At 44.4% G+C, this 20,262-nt stretch overlaps 1 protein-coding gene across 2 annotated transcripts in view; it reads right to left on the bottom strand.

Moving 5' to 3' along the window:
• LOC126100546 (UDP-glycosyltransferase UGT5-like) overlaps window positions 1–20,262 on the bottom strand; it is a 121,530-nt gene that overhangs the window by 31,210 nt on the left and 70,058 nt on the right. For both annotated transcript variants that reach the window (XM_049911165.1, XM_049911164.1), the window contains exons 2-3: window positions 11,457–11,697; window positions 5,568–6,148 (exon numbers count right to left, since the gene is read on the bottom strand). In XM_049911165.1, the coding sequence (XP_049767122.1) occupies window positions 5,568–6,148; window positions 11,457–11,697 (822 nt within the window). The remainder of the gene's footprint in view (window positions 1–5,567; window positions 6,149–11,456; window positions 11,698–20,262) is intronic.

The following is a 20,262-nucleotide window of genomic DNA, read 5'->3' as shown; positions in this document are numbered from 1 at the left end:
TTCTGATTCACCTTCATATGTATGTACGTTTGTGTGTGGGTGTGTGTGAGTGTGTGTGTGTCTGTCAAAGTTTTCGGCTAACTTCTTTTGTTTCTTTCACTAAATTTCGTCATTTGCACATAGCGTTGTGCGTCTCAAAACAAAAAACTGCATCGAATATCAGCAGGCTTCAAACAATGGTTCTGGAAGTGGTCAACTGACTGGAAATTGCTTACAAAAGCTGGTCAGGCGCGAGTAGGGCTCACGCATCGAGAGTTCCGTGCAAACATAATTATGTGTATAAAAGGTGTTTCCGTAAGAGCGTGCAAAAACGTAACAGGACACAGAAAATGCTCCACTGGACAGTTTGAGGTAGTGAACCTGGGGCTGCAGACGCCGCCTTAAGGATATATGGAAGTAAACTTCTCTACCGCTTTGTCTAGCATTACTGTTTTTCAGCTTATTTACAAATAACACGCGCACAAGTTTACACGTACTGTGCTGTTTACTTACATGTTCAAATGGTTCAAATGGCTCTGAGCACTATGCGACTTAACTTCTGAGGTCATCAGTCGCCTAGAACTTAGAACTAATTAAACCTAACTAACCTAAGGACACCACATATATCCATGCCCGAGGCAGGATTAGAAACCTGCGACCGTAGCGGTCGCTCGGTTCCAGGCTGCAGCGCCTAGAACCGCACGGCCACTCCGGCCGGCACTTACATGTTCATTCTTTATTTCCTGCAAGGAAACGAGGAGGACGAGCGTGACAGCTAAGAAGTATTTCCTGGTCGCTGGTTTGGAAAGGGAGATCCTACTTCACGGCCTGCGACGTGACTTGACCTAAATCCCGTTGATCATTTCCTATGGGGATATCTAAAGTCACTCGTGTGTACGAGACCCCAGTGGATACGGAGATGGAATTAGTTGCCAGAAGTGTAGCTGCCTGTGATGTGATTCGGAACACACAAGGGATATTTGTCAGCGTGCGTTAGAATCTTGTTTGCCGATGTCATGCTTGCATTGAGGTTGATGGCCGTTAGTTTCAGCACATTTTTAAAGATACAGTACAGTTGGTACGTTCATTGTGTCAACGAAGATATTTGCAGTTAATTGTAACTAATGTAAATAAATAAGGACGCAGTAAAGTCATTTTATTCCTATTATCTCCTTAAGCTGGCTTCTCTGATCTACCTCAGTTTGTTCAGGGGAGCATTCTCTACCTCCGACAGTGTAACACGTGTACCGGCTTTGTTTTTGCTAAGACCCAGCTTCCTGGAACATATTCCACTTGTTATCTGTTAGCGGATGTGATTCCAACATGACGGAGCCCCACATCACTTTGGACCGAGGGATCGTGAACACTTATACCAGACATGCCCCGAACAGTGGATAGGCAGAGGAGGCTCTTTTCCGCGGCCAGCACGTTCACTTGTTGTCGTCCCACTAGATTCCTTCTTATGTGGCCAGGTGAAAATTCTTGTGTACGAGACGGCTGTCGACACTGAAGATGATCGCCTCACGAGAATTCTCGCTGCCTGCGACACTGCTCAGACTACACGGGCGACGGCAGAACGTGCACAACAGAGATTTGTGCGACGATGCCGCGCCTGTGTTGTCCTACAGGGGCCCCATTTTTAACAACTGTTGTAAATGTAGCAGTTTGTGAACCTTGTGCAGGTAAATGGAATTCATTATAACGCTGCTGTAGACTTTTGGTCTCTCTCACGCCAAGTTATGAGTGCCGTTGCTAGTCAATGAACAGGGGACATTATCTGTGGGTGTTCAGGAGTATTCAGCAGTTAGCCTGTACGTCATGACCGGGATTCGGAAGTTGGGGTCCTTAGTTCGATCGCTGAGCGAGGCTACGGCGGAACTTCAGAAGATTCTCGCTGATTCCTTTCGACTTGTTCGTTTCCGGATCGCGGTCCCCTAGCACAGATTGATACAGTTACCTATCTTCTCATCCTTGAAATTTTGTGACGTCATCCTGAAATCACTGTATTATCGTTTTGTTTGACTCTTTAATAAAACATGCAGAACTGCAAGTTAGCTTTAGCCTTAGTATTCTTCTTATCTTCCAAAAACTTCAGTCTGTCACTATAGGTCTCTTGTCATTCCAGTATGCACGCGTTTGATAATTTCAGACTCCTTTCTGGCCGGCCGGAGTGGCCGAGCGTTTCTAGGCGCTTCAGTCTGGAACCGCGCGACCGCTACGGTCGCAGGTTCGAATCCTGCCTCGGGCATGCATGTGTGTGATGTCCTTAGGTTAGTTAAGTTTAAGTAGTTCTAAGTTCTAGGGGACTGATGACCTCAGATGTTAAGTCTCATAGTGCTCAGAACCATTATTATTAGGTACTCCTTTCTGTCTGTTGTTTCGACGCGAACTTAAGAGTGTTCAGTTTCTGTCTGTACTACGTGTGTGCAGTGGCCACCTAGCCAGAGGTGAATCTGAGTTACCTTCGGGAGATGCGTGCCAATCGCACTTTGCTTTCCGTCTCGTTTATGAGGCGGATTTTCTCGGTAAGTCGTAAGTCGTGCTGTATGTCCATAAAATCTCAGACGTGTTTTCTGTGCAGCGAAACTAAGTCATTTCTTCGGGGAGTCTAATTTTTTCGAGTTTCTGAGCAGCCAGACACAATCTAGGGTTTCGGCCAAATTAATTCAGGTAATGTAGTTCGTTCGATTTCCACGATGACACTATGTTGGTGATTGGTGATGCTGTCACAGAAGGGTAGAGCGCTTGTGGGAGAAGGACTGTCTGCTAATGGCGTAGCTTTTACAGTAATGTATTTTAAGAAATTGTTTTATAGTACATTGTTGAGTAATATCCTTTCAAGGTATTACTTCATCAGTGTTACCAACGATGCTACGCCGTTGTAGTCATTTTGGTCCGAACATTCCTCATCGAAGCAGATAAAGAAATATAGATGAGAGAGGACATTGGTTCAATCTAGATCAGTTTCTTATACTAATCCGACGGATGCTGAGAATACTTGAGGACAGTACATATGTTTGCGAATGGGGTCCGCCTTTAAAAAAACACAATTTTCTTTTTTTGTCCCAGACATGTTTCACTGCAGTTGCAGCATCATAAGTGGGCCTTTATTCTATGGCTGTTAAACACAGAACATGTTCTTTACTGTTTGTACACATGTAAATATTAGTTCTTAAAATCGTATTACAAATTTTTTAAGAACACTTAAAATTATGTATTCATAAGTTTTTACCATTTGGTGCGGTTTACCTGAGTTACAATTTTTTTATAGTGCCTATTTTCTTTCACAGTTTGTCATCTGCAACCGTATATAACATAATGTAGACAAATTATTTAAGTAAATATTACCATTTAAAAACTCTTATGGCTATGCCTGAAGTTAATTAATTCTATGTGTGAGGTTGTGTGATGGGTTGTGTGTGTGTGTGTGTGTGTGTGTGTGTGTGTCTACATTACGCTTCACTTACGTCTCCTTTTTTCCTTATCTTCTTCACTGTGGACTATATATTGAGCTGTGAACGACACTGTTTCACTGTCTGCCATCTTCGTTTTTACACCTTCAACTGTTCCACTGTCTGCCATGTTTGTTTTTACAGCTGGTAAACAGTGAAACAGTGACAGTGACAGCTCAGTATACAGAATTTCACAGTGAAGAAAGTGAAGAAGACGAGGCAAAAAGAAAACGTCAGTGAAACATAATGCAAAGAGACACACACATCGCACATTGAATTAATTAACTTCAGGCATAGCCATAAGTGTTTCCAAATCGTAATTTTTGCTTAAATAATTTGTCTACATTAAGTTGTATTTGGTTGCAGATGAGAAACCGTGAAAGAAAATAGGCACTATAAAAAAATAATACCTGAGGAAACCTGCACCATGTGGTAAAAAGTGTGAATACATAATTTTATGTGTTCTTCAAAAATTTGTAATAAATATTTTGAAAACTAATACACTACTGGCCATTAAAATTGCTACACCACGAAGATGACGTGCTACAGACGCGAAATTTAACCGACAGGAAGAAGATGCTGTGATATGCAAATGACTAGCTTTTCAGAGCATTCACACAAGGTTGGCGCCGGTGGCGACACCTACAACGTGCTGGCATGAGGAAAGTTTCCAACAGATTTCTCATACACAAACAGCAGTTGACCGGCATTGCCTGGTGAAACGTTGTTGTCACGCCTCGTGTAAGGAGGAGAAATGCATACCATCACGTTTCCGACTTTGATAAAGGTCGGATTGTAGCCTATCGTGACTGCGGTTTATCGTATCGCGACATTGCTGCTCGCATTGGTCAAGATCCAATGACTGTTATCAGAATATGGAATAGGTGGGTTCAGGAGGGTAATACGGAACGCCGTGCTGGATCCCGACGGCCTCGTAATCACTAGCAGTCGAGATGACAGGCATCTTATCCGCATAGCTGTAACGGATCGTCCAGCCACGTCTCGATCCCTGAGTCAACAGATGGGGACGTTTGCAAGACAACAACCATCTGCACGAACAGTTCGACGACGTTTGCAGCAGCATGGACCATCAGCTCGGAGACCATGACTGCGGTTACCCTTGACGCTGCATCACAGACCGGAGCGCCTTCGATGGTGTACTCGACGACGAACCTGGGTGTACGAATGGCAAAACGTCATTTTTTCGGTCGAATCCAGGTTCTGTTTACAGAATCATGATGGTCGCGTCAGTCTTTGGCGACATCGCGGTGAACGCACATTGGAAGCGTGTATTCCTCAGTGCCGTACTGGCGTATCACCTGTCGTGATGGTATGGGGTGCCATTGGTTACACGTCTCGGTCACCTCTTGTTCGTATTGACGGCACTTTGAACAGTAGACGTTACATTTCCGATGTGTTAAGACCCGTGGCTTTACCCTTCATTGGATCCCTGACAAACCCTACATTTCAGTAGGATAATGCACGACCACGTGTTGCAGGTCCTGTACGGGCCTTTCTGGATACAGAAAATGTTCGACTGCTGCCCTGGCCAGCACATTCTTCAGATCTCTCACCAACTGAAAACGTCTGGTCAATGGTGGCCGAGCAACTGGTTCATCACAATACGCCAGTCACTACTATTGATGTACTGTGGTATCTTCTTGAAGCTGCATGGGCAGCTGTACCTGTACACGCCATTCAAGCTCTGTTTGACTCAATGCCCAGGCGTATCAAGGCCGTTATTACGGCCAGAGGTGGGTGTTCGGGGTACTGATTTCTCAGGACCTATGTACCCAAAGTGCGTGAAAATGTAATCACATGTCAGTTCTAGTATAATACATTTGTCCAATGAATACCCATTTATCATCTGCATTTCTTCTTGACGTAGCAATTTTAATGGCCAGTAGTGTATTTACACGTGTACAAATAGTAAAGAACAGTCTTTATGTTTAACAGCCATAAAATAAAAGCCCACTGATGACGCTGCACCTGCAGTGAAACTTGTGTGGGATAAAAAACAAAACTGTGTTTTGCTAAAGGTCGACCCCATCCAAAAATATACGTATTATTGAAGGAAACGTGGAAAAAAGAGCTTCAACCTCAGGATAAGTACGTGGGGACAACCCGTTTGCTTACCTGTGGCAGCTTCTTGGGTTCCCTGACGTGCAGACCGCCGACTTCCTTCATGGCGGGCACTAGGGGCCTCGGACATCCGTGCGAGAAGTGGTAGTTGACCAGCAGCAGCGACGTACGCCTCTCGAAATCCGACAGGCTGGGCAGCGTGCTGTCGTTCATGTGGGTCCGGAAGAGGGCGTCCACTTTCGGCATGTAGTAGAGGTTGCGAATCAAATTGAAGGTCAGCGAGTAAACCGTGTTGTCCAGCCGCTCGAGAAAATTCATGGGCGTGCTGTAGCCGAGGAACGGGGAAGGCACGTACGCGTACGGCATGGGGTTCCCCACCATGTGGGCCATCCAGTCGAGCCCCACGAAGGTGCAGATGGCCACGACAGGCGCCCTGAACAAGTGCGCGTAGCCCACGAGGCACTCCGACATCACCACCTCGAGCACGACCACGTCGAACTTCTTCCCGGATCTGTACAGCCGCTGCACGTTCTCGTCCTTCAGAAACAGGTCGCAGAAAGCCTGCCCGTACGTTATGGTCTCTATCATTTCTACGAACCTGTTGCTGGTGCTCATCTCGAAGAAGTCTATCTCCTCTGAAAAAGAAAGAGAGAGCAAGTAGTGAGTGGATATCAGTGGGTCCTTAACAGTACAGGGTGCTGGAAAAACGTATCGAGTATTTTGAGAGATGGCAATGATCATCGAAACATGTACACGCATCTTGTAATAAGACTACTGGTCTACAAGACCAGAAGTACGTCTTTTCGACGACGGCATGTCACAGATAGGCTAGACATATTTCAACATTTTAACATGCACTTGAGAATCGCTATAAAGCCGAAATCATGACTGTGTAGAATACACGAACAATTAACAGTCAAATGGCGGAAATTTCTTTCGAAAAAAAAAGTCCAGTAAACATACAGCATCCGGGCACCTATTAGCGGACGTTAATAGTGGATGTGTTGACCCTTCGCCTTTACGGTGACTTGTACAGTACTCGGAATACTTTTAATGAGATGTCTGAATGTCCGTGAAGGAAGAGCAGAAACCAGGGGCCCTATTCTGTATCGTTCATATCGATCGGTGTAGTTGGTTCGTTTCGGTAGTGACGTCATTTTCGGTTCTTTATCGAAATATCCTATTCAGTAAGCTTCTGAGACTTGTTACCAAACGGCCCTCCCACCGATTTTACTACAATTGTACCGAGAGGTTTTGGATTTCGGTGTGGCCCCGTCGATCGGTGAGCTGTGGTTTATGTACACCTATAATTTGTTATTTTAAACATATTTAGCGGTTTTAGCTTTGGATTTAGTGATTGTGTTACTAAAGAATCACCAGAGCACGCATCCGGTTGGAAAGTGAGTTCATAATAGACTGTTTTACTTTGTTAGAAATATGGTCAGGTTAGGTTGTTACTGTGAATGATTACATCCAAAAAGAAAACGTTTTCTGTCAATATTCTCTCAAAATACGTGTAATTTTAATGAAAATAAGAGTTTAAAGATCATTAAATAGCAAGACATCGGCTCTGCTTAGGTATATTAAATGAGTGTGAACTGACGTTACCAGTGACATTCTGTACTTTTTCCCACAAATGGTTTAGTTAGTAATTATCGAAACGTATTTACAACTTTCAAGTAACAATGGAAAGCAATTATGTGAAGCCTGATATTGGAAACCTTCCAAACTATTACACATTTCTGACTTACGCAGCATCGTTTGGCAACGAAGTCAGCCTACGTTCCTCCTCAATAGCAAAAGAATTCAGCAGTGCATAGCTGATGTGTAGCGTAGCGAAGTGGCTAGCGCCATGGGACTATAATTCGAGTACTAGACCGTTCGGTGCTACTGAGTACCGAAACGATCGGCACAATGGCGGAAAGATACAGAATAGGCACCCAGACAAGATATTGATACTGGAGTGAAGCGGACGTCCTAAAGTATGCCAGAGATGTTCCACTGGCTAAAGGTCGGAGCTTCAGGCAGCGCATTTCAGGAATGTTATTGTCCACCAACCATTGGTTCACACATACTGCTTTATGACAGGGTGGATTTTCACGCTGACATTAACAGTCATTGACTGCGAACTCTACTGCAGTAGTGGAAATAAGTATCAGGGCACGGATATTTGTAGGGAAGTTAACACTGCCGGTTGGAATAGTGGGGCACACGGTATATGCGTTAGTGTGAGGTCCAGTATACCGGAAAATGCAGTTCAAATGGTATCGCATTTGATGTCAGTAGTGCAGTATGTCATAAGACTGAGGTGGCAGAGAGTGGAACTCGGTTATAAAGGCAGTGCTAGTGTGTGGTTACGTGCCCTTCCTGCAGGTAGGATAGAGGCGCCACAAGCGACAGTGCGCGTTGTGCCCATAAACCACGACTGTGGCAATGCCGCGCGGTAAACAGTTGTCATGAGACCAAAAACCAAAAACCGGTGCGTACAAGGAAATCGGACTCTAACCGTCAAATTGCCAAGACATTGAACCGTTCAAGTACAGTGATGGATAATTTCGTTTGACTGGGCGCATTGTATGGACAGAAAATATGGGCAAAGCAGAAAATTATCTGCGGCTTCGAAACCGTTACTTCTGCTTGATGCACGGGCCACACAAATCGCTTTTGTTCTTAACTTGTTGCTGGTGTAGAGTTGCCAACAGCTACACAACAAACATATTTCATTCGAGAAACGATGTCACAAAAATGGTTCAAATGGCTCTGAGCACTATGGGACTTAACTGCTGAGGTCATCAGTCCCCTAGAACCTAAGCAGCTAAGTCCCACAGTGCTCAGAGCCATTTGAACCACTCCGGCCGGCAATTTCACAAACCTGCTCCAACTTCCAAACAGACAGAGGCTAGACTGTAGTTTGCTGAAACGCATGCCATGGACTTCAGAATGAGATAAAATGGTCTTCAGGCACGAGTAAAAGTTTAATTTACATGGGCCAGATGAATTCCAATATTAATGGCATGATCTGAGAACGGAGCATCAGATAAGAATGAGCAGAAAATTTGGAGGTGTAACTGTTACGATTTAGGCAGCCTCCTGCTCTAAAGCTGAACGACGCACTGCTTGTCTGAACACTAGAATGAGCTCTAACATGTACGCTGAGATGCTAGACACATAACTGATTAGAATGAAAAAGGACCTAGGGGACGAACGTCAAACGTTTCAACAGGATAATGTATGCATGGATGTTTCTTCTACAGCCAAATACTTGTTCGAGATAAAGATATCGATGTCTTGCCCTGGCCCGCACGTGGCCTGGTTTCAAACCCGAGGAAAACCTTTGGGGAATACTTGCAAGGCATCTGTATCGCAATGGAAGGCTAATTGAGGCCTATTCGTGCTGAAGAGAACGATGCGAGAAGACTGGGTGACAATTTCTCTGCAAGAACCACAATCCCTAACAAAATCTGTGCTGAGGAGAAACTTTGAGGTAATCAGGAAGAACGAAGGTTGGACAAAGTACTGACGATGCAATAACACAACAGTACAGTGAGTGCCTTCATAACAGTTTCCATCCAGCAAATGCAAACACCTTTATTTGTTACCACTGTTATGAAAGAAACAACGTAACTCCGTCATAATTGTTTATGTCTTATATGTATCTACTACTTTCACAGTAAATTCTACACTTGTATGTTTCTGACATTATACTACTACTTTCATAGGAATCCTGCCTTTATACTGATGTCCATTGGTGCATGTGCGTTACGCAGTGCTATGAAATCTGTTCATTGTTGTTGTTGTGGTCTTCAGTCCTGAGACTGGTTTGATGCAGCTCTCCATGCTACTCTATCCTGTGCAAGCTTCTTCATCTCACAGTACCTACTGCAGCCTACATCCTTCTACATCTGCTTAGTGTACTCATCTCCTGGTCTCCATCTACGATTTTTACCCTCCACGCTGCCCTCAAGTACTAAATTGGTGATGTCTTGATGCCTCAGAACATGTCCTACCAACCGATCCCTTGTTCTAGTCAAGTTGTGCCACAAATTTGTCTTCTCCCCAATTCTATTCAATACCTCCTCATTAGTTATGTGATCTACACATATAATCTTCAGCATTCTTCTGTAGCACCAGATTTCGAAAGCTTCAATTCTCTTCTAGTCCAAACTATTTATCGTCCATGTTTCACTTCCATACATGGCTACACTCCATACAAACACTTTCAGAAACGACTTCCTGACACATATTTCTCGAGCCAAATCTTTTAACTCCGTTCCAGGTCAGTTCTGTTGGGTTCATATTGTAATCGTATAGTGGCAAATGTAAAAATGTAGCAGTTGTGTAGTGTGTTCTACCTCACATATCTACATCTGTGGTATAAAACGATGGACACAGTCAAAATAGAGAGCACTTAGGTTTTATTAAATTATATTTTCTGAATTTAAGCAACTTTATTAACACTCTTTCATGTTGTTGTTGTTGTCTTCAGTCCTGAGACTGGTTTGATGCAGCTCCCCATGTTACTTTATCCTGTGCAAGCTTCTTCAACTCCCAGTACTTATTGCAACCTACATCCTTCTGAATCTGCTTAGTGTGTTCATCTCTTGGTCTCCCTCTACGATTTTTATCCTACACGCTGCCCTCCAATGCTAAATTTGTGATCCTTTGATGCCTCAGAAGATGTCCTACCAACCGGTCCCTTCTTCTTGTCAAGTTGTGCCACAAACTCCTCTTTTCCCCAGTTCTGTTCAATACCTCCTCATTAGTTATGTGATCTACCGATCTAATCTTCAGCATTCTTCTGTAGCACCACATTTCAAAAGCTTCTATTCTCTTCTTGTCCAAACTATTTATCGTCCATGTTTCACTTACATACATGGCTACACTCCATACAAAAGCTTTCATAAACGACGTTCTGACACTTAAATCTATACTCGATGTTAACAAATTTCTCTTCTTCAGAAACGCTTTCCTTGCCATTGCCAGTCTACATTTTATATCCTCTCTACTTCGACCATCATCAGTTATTTTGTTCCCCGAATAGCAAAACTCCTTTACTAGTTTTTAGTGTCTCATTTCCTAATCAAATTCCCTCAGCATCACCCGACTTAATTCGACTACATTCCATTATCCTCGTTTTGCTATTGCTGATGTTTATCTTATATCCTCCTTTCAAGACACTGTCCATTCCGTTCAACTGCTCTTCCAAGTCCTTTGCTGTCTCTGACACAATTACAATGTCATAGGCGAACCTCAAAGTTTTTATTTCTTCTCCGCGGATTTTAATACCTACTCCGAACTTTTCTTTTGTTTCCTTCACCACTTGCTCAATATAAAGATTGAATAACATCGGGGAGAGGCTACAACCCTGTCTCACTCCCTTCCCAACCACTGATTCCCTTTCATGTCCCTCGACATGTTCGTATCCATCCGCATTTAACATTTCATTAAGCGCAATAAGGGGACCGCACCCTAACGACGAAAACCAGCCTCCACACTGTAGCACCACCTCCTCCCAACTTCACTGTTGGCTCTACATATCACGACAGGTCACATTCTTCAGGAATTCGCCAAACCCAAATACTTCCATTCGCTTGCCACGGGGTGTAGTGTGATTCGTCACTCCAAATCTGTTGTTTCCAGTCATCCACTGTGCTATGTCGTCACCTTAAGCGTATGTCACCTACAGAAAAGCATGACTTATGAGAGGCTGTTCGACAATTATACCCCATTCTTGTTAACTCCTTACGGACACTCATTGTGCTACTCGGACAGCTGGCAGCCCTTTGATTCCCTCGGCTGATCTTTCCACTCCCATCGTAGAAAAGATCGAAGGCCACGCCACGGTCCCCGTTCCAACACCAGTTTTCAATCTGTTACGAAATCTGAAAACTCGCCTTAATTTATTTGAGGAGAGCTGCCGGCTGTTGGGCATTGAGAACTTACCTTCGGTTTCGAAAAGGTTGGGTATGAGGATCTCCGTCCAGCTGCCTGTGGTGCTGCCCTGGCTGGACGGGAACGTGGTGACGGCGGTGATGCGGTGGCCGCGCCGCTCCAGCGCCCGCAGGTACGTCTCGGCCAGCACCCACTGGCTGCGGCCCACCGACTGGAAGATGCCCAGCACCTCGGCCGCCCGGAGGCCTGGAGCCAGCGCCAGCAGCGAAGCCGCCAGCAGGAGGGCGTTCATCTGGAAGCACCAGGCCCCTCCAGTGTAAGTGAGGGCGCTGTCCGCCACGTACTGGGTCATTCTGGAACTGGTGCCTCACTGAAACTTCCTGGCAGAACTGGACCGGGACTCGAACTCGGGGCCTTTGCCTTTAGCGGGCAAGTGCTCAACCAATAGACTTCTAGACATTCTCAAATGGCGTCTGACATAGAGAAGCATTTTACACATGTGTGACTAGATTCCAGTCGAAGAAATTTCACCATTATAAATCCACTGGCGCATGATAAATGTGTATGGAGGCAATATAAAGGGTGTTACAAAAAGGTACGGTCAAACTTTCAGGAAACATTCCTCACACACAAAGAAAGAAAATATGTTATGTGGACTGGTGTCCGGAACCGTTTACTTTCCATGTGAGAGCTCATTTTATTACTTCTCTTCAAATCACATTAATCATGGACTGGAAACACACAGCAACAGAACGTATCAGCGTGACTTCAAACACTTTGTTACAGGAAATGTTCAAAATGTCTTCCGTTAGCGAGGATACATGCATCCACCCTCGGTCGCATGGAATCACTGATGCGCTCATGCAGCCCTGGAGAATGGCGTATTGTATCACAGCCGTCCACAATACGAGCACGAAGAGTCTCTACATTTGGTACCGGGGTTGCGTAGACAAGAGCTTTCAAATGCCCCCATAAATGAAAGTCAAGAGGGTCGAGGTCAGGAGAGCGTGGAGGCCGTGGAATTGGTCCGCCTCTACCAATCCATCGGTCACCGAATCTGTTGTTGAGAAGCGTACGAACACTTCGAGTGAAATAGTATCCCGTATGAAATCATGATAACGTGCTCCATTGAGCGTAGATGGAAGAACATGGGGCCCAATCAAGATATCACCAACAATGCCTGTCCAAACGTTCACAGAAAATCTGCGTTGATGACGTGATTGCGCAATTGCGCGCGGATTCTCGTCAGCCCACACATGTTGATTGTGAAAATTTACAATTTGATCACGTTGGAATGAAGGCTCATCCGTAAAGAGAACATTTGCACTGAAATGAGGATTGACACATTGTCGGATGAACCATTCGCAGAAGTGTACCCGTGGAGGCCAGTCAGCTGCTGATAGTGCCTGCACACGCTGTACATGGTACGGAAACAACTGGTTCTCCCGTAGCACTCTCCATACAGTGACGTGGTCAACGTTACCTTGTACAGCAGCCACTTCTCTGACGCTGACATTACAGTTACCGTCAACTGCACGAAGAATTGCCTCGTCCATTGCAGGTGTCCTCGTCGTTCTAGGTCTTCCCCAGTCGCGAGTCATAGGCTGGAATGTTCAGTGCTCCCTAAGACGCCGATCAATTGCTTCGAACGTCTTCCTGTCGGGACACCTTCGTTCGTTCTGGAAATCTGTCTCGATACAAACGTACCGCGCCACGGCTATTGCCCCGTGCTAATCCATACATCAAATGGTCATCTGCCAACTCCGCATTATAAACATTGCACTGACTGCAAATCCACGTTCGTGATGAACACTAACCTGTTGATGCTACGTACTGATGTGCTTGATGCCAGTACTATAGAACAATGAGTCGCATGTCAACACAAGCACCGAAGTCAACATTACCTTCCTTCAACTGGGCCAACTGGCGGTGAATCGAGGAAGTACAGTACATACTGACGAAACTAAAATGAGCTCTAACAAGAAAATTAACCGTTTCCGGACACATGTCCACATACCATCTTTTCTTTATTTATGTGTGAGGAATGTTTCCTGAAAGTTTGGCCGTACCTTTCTGTAGTACCCTGTATACTGCCTGGCAAAAAAAGTGAACTACACAGAAGACAGTGTAACTCCGTACATGTGGACAGCATCGGTGGGTGTGTGAATGATTAGAGCTACTGTTGGCTGTGACAGGTAGTATGGCATACATGTGCGCATTAAAACTGTGTACCGGACCGAGACTCGAACTCGGGACCTTTGCCTTTCTCTGGCAAGCGCTCTTCCAGAAGAGCATTTGCCCGCGAAAGGCAAAGGTCCCGAATTCGAGTTTCGGTCTGGTACACAGTTTTAATCTGCCAGGAAGTTTCATATCAGCGCACACTCCGCTGCAGAGTGAAACTCTCATTCTAGTGCCTCGCTGTATTTTAATTTTAATTTACATGTTTGATACAGATTATGACGGTGTAGTACTAATGTCTGAACGCTCTCTTCTACCATGTCCTTACAGCGTGGCCGTAAGGAGGATCGTGGTTTGGGCTGAGATCTTGGTGTTCGGTTGCTATTTCAGCTGGGCCCAATGGGCGCAAAGTACTTAGCCCGGACCAGTGGCCATGTGTATACCAACTGGAACATCTTGCTGTAGCTCTATGTTACTGTATACTAAGCAAGATTTGAACGACGAACAGCAGGTGGCACTCAGGCAAATTTTACGAATCGATTAATTCCTTCTGCATGAGGTTATAATTGAAAATAGTGCTCAGCTAATAGCACCATTTTTATGTGCGCCCTTTCGGTTTTACAAGCAAAAACAGTCACCTTCGATCGGATTTTACGTATAAAAAAACAAAAAACACGTTTTGTGGGAGGTTTCTGAAGCGCGGCACTTCTTTACTTCAAATTTGTACGAATCGGCTCAAATTTGCATTAAGTAGACACACGGATAAAGTCAAAATAAAATCCTTTCTATCCAATAATCTTTACCCGTTGTCGAGATACGGTGGTGTAAAGTCGAACTAAATGTACTACGTAGAATTCGTTCGTACGTGAGATAAATACACGGAAAGTGAACCAAATAAATCAAAATGCATTATTATGATAAAATTAAAATCTCACTTTCAAACTGTAGTTTCATTTGGATTTTTCTGTCAAAAACCACATCTTTTGTGAGGTTCTTTTACGCGCTCCATTTCTGTATATCAAACTTGTGTCAATCGATTCAAACTTCATAAGGAGGCAGACAAATATATGTAATTGATGGGCGTCCTGTAGTTTTGTGTTAGCTTTATCCGTTGCCACAATACAAGCAATTTCGTCCGAAAGACAATAAGAAGACCTATACCAGATCAGTCGTCGCCGGAGTCAACAAAAATCTACATCGATTGACAAGCCATGACAATGGCAAAATGTCAAAATTATGATGGAGTAAGAGCTTTGAACCACAATGAAAAACCACAAAAGAGGAGAGTATGTCGTGGGCAGAATCTGGGATGTAAAAAGCGGCAGTATGTCAAGATGTTTTGATTCAAACGTCTTTCAAGCTACCAGACAAGTCTAAAAGTTAGTTTCCCTCTTTTACATCCCTAACTTCGTCCAGGACATATTCGACTTTTTTGTGCTATGATAGGAGTATCTTTCCTTCCAGTCTCTTAAATGTTCGGGCCTCTCACTTATGCCCTCCTAGTTTCGTTGTCCCGTGACAGATGGCAGCAACGCAGCGCAGGAACACCCCCAAATGCCGTCTGACATAGAGATGCATTTTACACATGTGTGACTAGATTCCTGTCGAAGAAATTTCACCATTTTAAATCCATTGCCGCTTGATAAATGTGTCGTTGCTGTTGTGGTCTTCAGTGCTGAGACTGGTTTCATGCTACTCTATCCTGTGCAAGCTTCTTCATCTCCCAGTACGTACTGCAGCCTACATCCTTCTGAATCTGCTTAGTGCATTCATCTCTTGGCCTCCCTCTACGACTTTTACCCTCCACGCTGCCCTCCGTACTAAATTTGTGATCCCTTGATGCCTCAGAACATGTCCTACCAACCGATCCCTTGTTCTAGTCAAGTTGTGCCACAAATTTGTCTTCTCCCCAATTCTATTCAATACCTCCTCATTAGTTATGTGATCTAGACATCTAATCTTCAGCATTCTTCTGTAGCACCAGATTTCGAAAGTTTCAATTCTCTTCTTGTCCAAACTATTGATCGTCCATGTTTCACTTCCATACATAGCCACACTCCATACATGTATGGAGACAATATATACCACCTAGCAAAAAAAAAAAAAAAAAAAAAAAAAAAAAAAAAAAAAAAAAAAAAGAATAATAATAATAATAATAATAATAATAATAACTACACAGAAGACAGTGTAACTTCGTACATGTGCACAGCATCGGTGTGTGTCTGAATGATTAAAGCTACTATTGTCTGTGACAGATAGAATGGCGTACATGTGCACATTACTGCTATTACAAGGCCTGCTGGCTACTTAGCGAATGTGAACAGCGTCAGATGTTGACTGATCAATGTGAAAGACACAAACTACTAATGCGAGACATCGTTATCAACACCTGACAGAGTTTAAAAGGGGTCTCACCGTACATCTCCATTTGGCCAGCTGGTAGAATTTGGCAATGTCCAGGTGTGACAGTGACCTAGTCTTGGACCGCATGGGAAGAACATGAGAGCAGGCGTAGTCGGCGACCGGGTACCGATCGACGTCTGACGACCACGAGGGGTTAGATTAGATTAGATTAGATTAGTACTTGTTCCATAGATCATGAATACGACACTTCGTAATGATGTGGAACGTGTCAGGTTAATAAAAGGTGTCTATACAAGATATTACATTACACAAAATATTACATGACACTCAATATTTATAATTTTTAATTTTTTTGTGATGGTTGGGAAATTACCCACTTACTGTATCCAAAAATTCATCTAATGAGTAGAAGGAGTTGCCAATAAGAAATTCTTTTAATTTCCTTTTAAATGCTATATGGCTATCTGTCAGACTTTTGATGCTATTAGGTAAGTCACCAAAGACTTTTGTGGCAGCATAATTTACCCCCTTCTGAGCTAAAGTTAGATTTGACCTTGAGTAGTGAAGATCATCCTTTCTCCTAGTGTTGTAGCCATGTACACTGCTATTACTTTTGAATTCGTTCGGATTGTTAACAACAAATTTCATAAGTGAATATGTATATATTGTGAGGCTACAGTGAAGATTTCTAGCTCTTTAAATAAGTGTCTGCAGGATGATCTTGGATGAGCTCCAGCAATTATTCTGATTACACGCTTTTGTGCAATGAACACTCTTTTACTCAAAGATGAGTTACCCCAGAATATGATGCCATACGAAAGCAGAGAATGAAAATAGGCATGGTAAGCTAATTTACTCAGATGTATATCGCCAAAATTTGCAATGATCCTAATAGCATAAGTAGCTGAACTCAAACGTTTCAGCAGATCCTCGGTGTGTTTTTCGAGTTCAACCCATCATCAATGCATACACCTAGAAATTTTGAATATCCTACCTTAGCTACCGATTTTTGATCGAAGTCTATATTTATTAATGGGGTCATTCCATTTACTGTGTGGAACCGTATATACTGTGTTTTGTCAAAGTCTAATGAGAGCCCATTTGCAGAGAACCACTTAATGATTTTCTGAAAAACATCGTTTACAATTTCACCAGTTAATTCTTGTCTGTCGCGTGTGATAGCTATACTTGTATCATCGGCAAAAAGTACCAGCTTTGCATCTTCGTGAATATAGAATGGCAAGTCATTAATATATATTAGGAACAGCAGAGGACCCAAGACCGAACCTTGCGGCACCCCACTCTTGATTGTTCCCCAGTTTGAGAAATCGCATCGCCGCATTGTCCGCTAAGCACGTCATAACCCCGTGACACCAGAGCCTGCCATCTGAGGAGAAGTAATGGACTCCTGCAACATTCTGTCTCGCGCCACACCACTGGACAGAAGCTGGCAGCAGCCAGTTCTACCGTCCAATGCGTACGCCGCTACCTAGGATGGCCGTCAATGCCGAGTACGATGAAGATATGAGGACAGCGGCCATCCTTCAAATTTTTTGGACAGACACAGAGGTGATACAGTTGGCATTGTGGTGTGGGGAGTCATTGGGTGTCATTTCAACTCATGGCTGGGGGTTCCTGGGGGAACTATGAGCTATGTTATGGACGTCATGCATAACCCTCCATGTGACATTATGTAGTTGGCATTTTTGAACAGGACAACTCTCGTCCACACATGGCGTGTGTTTCTAGGAACTGCCTACATGGTGTCGAGGCACTCCTGTGACCAACAACATACCAAGTTCTGTACCCAATGTAACATGACCGAGCGAGGGGGCGCAGTGGTTCGCACACTGGACTCGCATTCGGGAGGACAACAGTTCAGATCTGTGTCCAGCCATCCAGGTTTAGGCTTTTCGCGATTTCTCTTAATCGCTCCAGGGAAATGACGGCATGGCTCCTTTAAAAGGGCACGGTCAATTTCCTTCCCCACAATCTGAGCTCGTGCTCCATCTCTAATGACCTCGATGTCGGTGGGACGTTAAACCCAAACTTCCTTCCTTTCTTCCATCCTTCCAGTACAACATTAGTGGCAGCAGCTCGGATGTGAACTCTGTCAGTGGGGAAGCGAGCCAGCTCTAGTCAGACAAGCGAAATACGAGGTGCATTCAAGTTCTAAGGCCTCCGATTTTTTTTCTCCGGAGTGGAAAGAGATAGAAACATGCGCATTGTTTTAAAATGAGACCGCATTCATTGTCAATACGTCCCAGAGATGGCAGCACCGTACGGCAGATGAAATTTTACCGCCAGCGGCGAGAATGAGAACTGTTTTCAAAAATGGTTCAAATGGCTCTGAGCACTATGGGACTTAACATCTATGGTCATCAGTCCCCTAGAACTTAGAACTACTTAAACCTAACTAACCTAAGGACAGCACACAACACCCAGCCATCACGAGGCAGAGAAAATCCCTGACCCCGCCGGGAATCGAACCCGGGAACCCGGGCGTGGGAAGCGAGAACGCTACCGCACGACCACGAGATGCGGGCAGGAACTGTTTTAAATACTTAAAATGGCGACGTTTTCCTTACTTGAACAGCGTGAAATCATTCGTTTTCTGAATTTGCTTGGTGTGAAACCGATTGAAATTCGTCGACAGTTGAAGGAGACATGTGGTGATGGAGTTATGGATGTGTCGAAAGCGTGTTCGTTGGTGCGACAGTTTAATGAAGGCAGAACATCGTGTGACAACAAACCGAAACAACCTCGGGCTCGCACAAGCCGCTCTGACGACATGATCGAGAAAGTGGAGAGAATTGTTTTGGGGGATCGCCAAATGACTGTTGAACAGATCGCCTCCAGAGTTGGCATTTCTGTGGGTTCTGTGCACACAATCCTGCATGACGACCTGAAAATGCGAAAAGTGTCATCCAGGTGGGTGCCACGAATGCTGACGGACGACCACGTGGCTGCCCATGTGGCATGTTGCCGAGCAATGTTGACGTGCAACGACAGCATGAATGGGACTTTCTTTTCGTCGGTTGTGACAATAGGTGAGACGTGGATGCCATTTTTCTATCCAGAAACAAAGCGCCAGTCAGCTCAATGGAAGCACACAGATTCACCGCCACCAAAAAAATTTCGGGTAACCGCCAGTGCTGAAAAAATGACGGTGTCCATGTTCTGGGACAGCGAGGGCGTAATCCTTACTGATTGCGTTCCAAAGGGCACTACGGTAACAGGTGCATCCTACGAAAATGTTTTGAAGAACAAATTCCTTCCTGCACTGCACGTCCGGGAAGGGCTGCGCGTGTGCTGTTTCACCAAGACAACGCACCCGCACATCGAGCTAACGTTACGCAACAGTTTCTTCGTGATAACAACTTTGAAGTGATTCCTCATGCTCCCTACTCACCTGACCTGGCTCCTAGTGACTTTTGGCTTTTTACAACAATGAAAGACACTCTCCGTGGCCGCACATTCACCAGCCGTGCTGCTATTGCCTCGGCGATTTTCCAGTGGTCAAAACAGATTCCTAAAGAAGCCTTCGCCGCTGCCATGGAATCATGGCGTCAGCGTTGTGAAAAATGTGTACGTCTGCAGGGCGATTACGTCGAGAAGCAACGCCAGTTTCATCGATTTCGGGTGAGTAGTTAATTAGAAAAAAAAAATCGGAGGCCTTAGAACTTGAATGCACCTCGTAAAGTGCTGACTTTTCCCCAGTTGCATGGCCAAGGTCAGTCCAACAGATCGCCTGAGATATGCTGCGACCCGCCAGCAAAGAGAGTGCACCGTATACCTTTGTAAAACTTAAGTGTTCAAACACTGTATCAAAACTTGGTCGGATTATTTTAGATAGAATATTGTTTCTCAACATCGTTCGCTAATTAGTTACTTCGAAAATCCACTTTTCGTAAAATATTAATGCCAGTCGCATACGAATGTGCTACTAGTGCCACTCGTGTGCGACTGCCGCCAAGTTTTAACGGACATCGTGTTTCAGATGTAGAAACACGCCTAACAACTGTACTTTATGTCGCACGACTCCTTCTTGGTGTTGGGATTTTTTTCGTCTGTCTATTTATTTGTTTCCAACACGTTACCATTTATGTTCTTTAGCTTAGATTTTCCCTGATTTTGGAATATACGCCAAGCTTTATGTCTATTGCGGCAATTGCTTGATAGACCCTGTTTTAGACATCTGATGCTTTATAAGCGTGAGCGCACAGCGGTCGACGCGTCACTCCTAACACAGCACAGCAACACTTTGTCTTCAGGGTCGTTCTGTAGTTGCACCCCCCAATAAAGGTTCACAGTC

The sequence above is a fragment of the Schistocerca cancellata genome, chromosome 9 (genome assembly GCF_023864275.1).
Source record: "Schistocerca cancellata isolate TAMUIC-IGC-003103 chromosome 9, iqSchCanc2.1, whole genome shotgun sequence".
NCBI classification, from domain to species: domain Eukaryota; kingdom Metazoa; phylum Arthropoda; class Insecta; order Orthoptera; family Acrididae; genus Schistocerca; species Schistocerca cancellata.
Note: the sequence above shows the minus strand (reverse complement) of the source record. Positions and strands in the feature narration are given on the sequence as shown.